Source organism: Pteropus vampyrus, unplaced genomic scaffold (assembly GCF_000151845.1).
Source record: "Pteropus vampyrus isolate Shadow unplaced genomic scaffold, Pvam_2.0 Scaffold787, whole genome shotgun sequence".
NCBI classification, from domain to species: domain Eukaryota; kingdom Metazoa; phylum Chordata; class Mammalia; order Chiroptera; family Pteropodidae; genus Pteropus; species Pteropus vampyrus.
This window is the reverse complement of record NW_011889568.1, coordinates 23,731-27,597: the sequence shown is the minus strand read 5'-3', so window position 1 is coordinate 27,597 and position 3,867 is coordinate 23,731. Positions and strand designations below refer to the sequence as shown.

Below are 3,867 nucleotides of genomic sequence, written 5' to 3'. Positions count from 1 at the left end.
GGGAAAACTCTCGAAAAGACCGAGAGCGGAAAATAAGACCGTTTCCCTCCATCCGCGGGAACGGCAGAAAAAGCAAAACGTAACATTAACACAAAACAGCAAAAGAAAATGGTACTGCCCCCTGGGGAAAACAGAAATTTCAAAAAAGCAAAAATTAACATGAAAACGAAGTCAAGGAAGACAATACAGTCCTGCACGCTGCGCGCAAAATGATTGACAGAGCGAAACATAAAACAAAAAAGGCAAAAGGAAGGTATCACGTCCTGTTCACAAAATAACAGGAACAGGCAGCACGGACGGCGGGAGACTAAGGAGCCGAGGGGGACGCGAGACCGCGTGGAAGTCACTTCCCGCCCCGCGTGTTCCGCAGGGTCTGGCTGCTTGTTCACGCCTGCTCCTGACAGCGCAGGAAAGAGGCCCACTGTGCGCCTGGCGTGTGTGTGAGCGTGTGTCTCTGTGTCTGTGCGTGTGCATGTGCGTCTGCGTGTCTGGCGGGGCCTTGGCCGCGGTCGGCCCGTGGTCATAGACCCTCAGTCCCAGGGCCACGGAGGCCCTGTGAGGGTGAATTGACAGCTGTGGCTACCGCAGGGGCCGGGTGTCCCTCTGTGTAAAGAGGATGCTGAGGCTGACATACGGTCCTGTGGCCAGGGCTGACCTTGCTGAGGTCAGGGACCCGCAGACCCCAGAGGCAGGATGGTTGTTACCGAGGGAGTGAGGCTCCCCTGCCCCGTCCCGTCCGCCCGTGAATGTCACGGCTTAAGCAGCCTCTGATGACAGCGGGTTTTCACAGGAGAATGCTTCCGGCGTCCACACTCCGTTCCCATTTGGGGGGCCGTGTGACGGGACGGCAGCCTGTGGTCCCTCCCCAGCCCGTTCCCCACCAGCTTCCGGCCTTTTCAGCAGCACCGTGCCACCCACGGCGAGTGCCCAGGGTGCCTCCGTGTCCTGCCTGGAGCTGCAGGGCATCCCGCCCTTCCTTCCCGCGGGGCGTCCACCCCCCGACAGAGCTTAGGAATGCGGTTCCCCAGCGTTCCCGGCGCTGTCTGTCAGCCCTGTGACGAAAACGCAGAGCAAAGGAACTAGACAGGACAGCTGGGCTGGAGGATGAGTCCCTGGGGGTAGAGAACTCGGCAGACCAGGCCCCCAGCGCAGGCAGCGGGGAGGGCTAGGGGTCCACTGCTCCTGGGCGGACCTGCCTCAAGGCCACCACCGGGGCTACAAGCCGGGTGCCCAGATCTCAGCCGCCAGTGTCCCCACCCACAGCCTGGGCCGCCCTGAGCAGCTGCGGGAGCCCCGTACTCTCCACCCCACCCAGGAGGACCCCGCCCACCAGCTTCTCGCCCCAGTTACCACCGGCACGGGGGATGGGCTGTGGGTGAACCTAAATTCTGAGGGCGAGGGCTGAGTTCCCCCACGGGAAATACGGGAGCAGACGCCGCCCTCACTCCCTCCGCCAAAGCATTTGCTTGGAAAACTTGCAGGTGACAGTTCCTTGTGCCTTTTCCGAATGTATGTAAAGCTGTTCCAAGCCCTGGGCCAGTCTCGCAGCCCGAGGCTGTTCCAGGGCCGGGGCGTCTGGGATGTGATGGAGGAGGGACACGTGGGAGGGCACAGTGTGACCCCACATGCAAGGGTGGGACCCTCCCCGTGCCCGTGATCTGTCAGCGGCTTACCTGGGTGACAGACCACTTGAGCACGACGGGCTGGGTAATGCACGGCACGACCTTGGCCAGCAGCTGCAGCAGCCTGGACTCGTTGGGCGAAATGGGGGATTTCCGGTCCAGGCAGTATGTCATCGTGTCGTGGCTCCCTGGACACAAAGTGAGGACACGGTCCACCAGCAGGCCTCCCCCTCCGTTCCGCGCTTGGGGCCGCGGTGGAGGACATGCGGGGGACAGGCCGAGGACACGCAGAGACCAAGCGGCAAACATGCAGGGAACACATGCCTGGTGCCGGGGGTGGTGGTGGCCCAAAGCCACCCAGAACCTGTGAGGGGACGACGTGGCGACAGGGTCTGTGCAGACGGGACTAAGTGAAGGGTCTGAGGTGAGTCCTCCTGGAGCAGGTGACCCTAAACCCAGTGACAGTGTCCTCATAAGAGAGAGAAGAGGAGACACAGACACAGAGAAGCCACGTGGAGACCGAGACAGAGATGGGAAGGACGTGGCCACCAGCCCAGGGACGCCTGGGGCCCCAGACTCTGGGAGAGGCAGGAAAGACCCTCCCCTGGGGCCTCTGGAGGGAGCGAGGCCCTGGGAATCCTGATATCACACTGCTGATCTCCAGGACGGGAGAGGACGGACGTCTGTGGTTTTAACACATTGATCTGTGCATTGTGCCGTAGGGGCCACAGAAAACTCATGTACTAACAGCTTTTAACTGCAAAAAAAATGAAAACGTATAGCTAAGTAAAAAAACTAAAATGCTCTATTGAGAAAACATGTACTTTATATTTCTATGTTTCCTATATAATATATACGGCTCCATTTATGTACATTTGGGATTAATCCATTTATGTACATTTTTATATATGTACATGTCACACAAACAAGATCAAACTATGGAGTTTTTAGCTGCATTTTCCTTAACTTGACGACAGCGTTTTCTACAGCAGGACTCGTGGGAGCCAGCACTGTCTCAGCGACTGTCCACTCTGGCATGGTCTGTGTGTGGCCGACAGCTGTCACTGGATGTGGAGACCATCATCTTCCCCAGCGTGGGTGGCACCACCCTGCATATCTCGGTGTGTGAGTGTGTGTCAGTGTGTGTGTGTGTGTTGCACGCCCACCAGTCTCTTCTTCGAGACTAAATCTTGGCACTGGACTCTGGCCAGGCGGTGGGAGGATGGTCACTTCACAGCTCACAGCCCTCGGCTAGCAATTGTCCCCGAGTCTTCCGGAGGGGACGCTGCAGCCCCCAGATTCTTGGTGTCAAGAAGCCCTCAGGCAGAGGGGGTATCGGTGCGTGTGCTCCGCACTCTGTCACGGCTGCTGGTGGCCACGTCCTCATGGTTCTCAGTCACTGGGCTGTGTCCTTCAGAGTCCCCGACTGGCCGTGGGGCCGATTTTCTGTGGCTCTGTGTCCTTCCCTCGCCATTCTAAGCTCTCTGTGTGGGCGGCAGCCCCCAGCGTGGGTTTCAGGTCCATCTTGGGCTGGAGGTCAGTGCACAGGGGACGGGCGGGGGATGCTCCGGGAGGGAGGAGGGACAAGGGGCAGAGGGAGATACCATCTGCGGCTCTATCCCGCAGTGGCCTCTGGAGAGGGTGGGATTCGACGGGGTGCGGTCAGCGGTGCCAGCCCAGCAGGGCCCCGCGAAAGAGCCCCAGGTCCTCAAGCCACGTGCAGGAGGCTGTGCTGGTGTCCTGGGGCGGCCATGACACAGGACCACAGATGGCTGTGTCCCCTCACGTCCTGGAGGCTTGAACTCTGCTCGGGCTCCAGGCTCCGTGTCCGGGGCTGGCTCCCTCTGGAGGCTCCGGAGATTGGTCTGTGTCCTGCCCTTTCCCGCTTCTGGGGCGCCTGCCACGTTCCTGGCCAGCAGCGCAGCGTCCGCAAAGCTGCCGGAGCAGGGGGCTCGGAGCCCAAGTCATCAAGGCCACAAACCGAGCGCGAGAAGCTCAGCGTGCTGTGAACGTCTCCGTGGCGACAGCACTTTCGTTTGTCCAAAGGGTCCGTGAGTGAGAGGCGGCCCAGACTAGTGGCAGCACAGGGCGTCATAGGCCAAAGAGTCGCCGGCCTCACGGCCGAAGGGAGAATGCGAGGCGTCTTCACGTGCCGAGGGCTGGCAGCGGCAGCGCGGGCCGGCAGAGACCCCGGTGCACGCGCTGTGGTGGCTGCGCGGCCATCTCCCTGATGTGGGGACACGGG

At 60.5% G+C, this 3,867-nt stretch overlaps 1 protein-coding gene across 1 annotated transcript in view; it reads right to left on the bottom strand.

Annotated features, from left to right (window-relative positions):
* Positions 1 to 3,867, bottom strand: part of PLCXD1 (phosphatidylinositol specific phospholipase C X domain containing 1) — a 12,266-nt gene that overhangs the window by 6,071 nt on the left and 2,328 nt on the right. Inside the window, exons 2-3 of the mRNA XM_023526278.1 lie at positions 3,409 to 3,557; positions 1,674 to 1,810 (exon numbers count right to left, since the gene is read on the bottom strand). Coding sequence (XP_023382046.1) covers positions 1,674 to 1,810; positions 3,409 to 3,557 — 286 coding nt within the window. The remainder of the gene's footprint in view (positions 1 to 1,673; positions 1,811 to 3,408; positions 3,558 to 3,867) is intronic.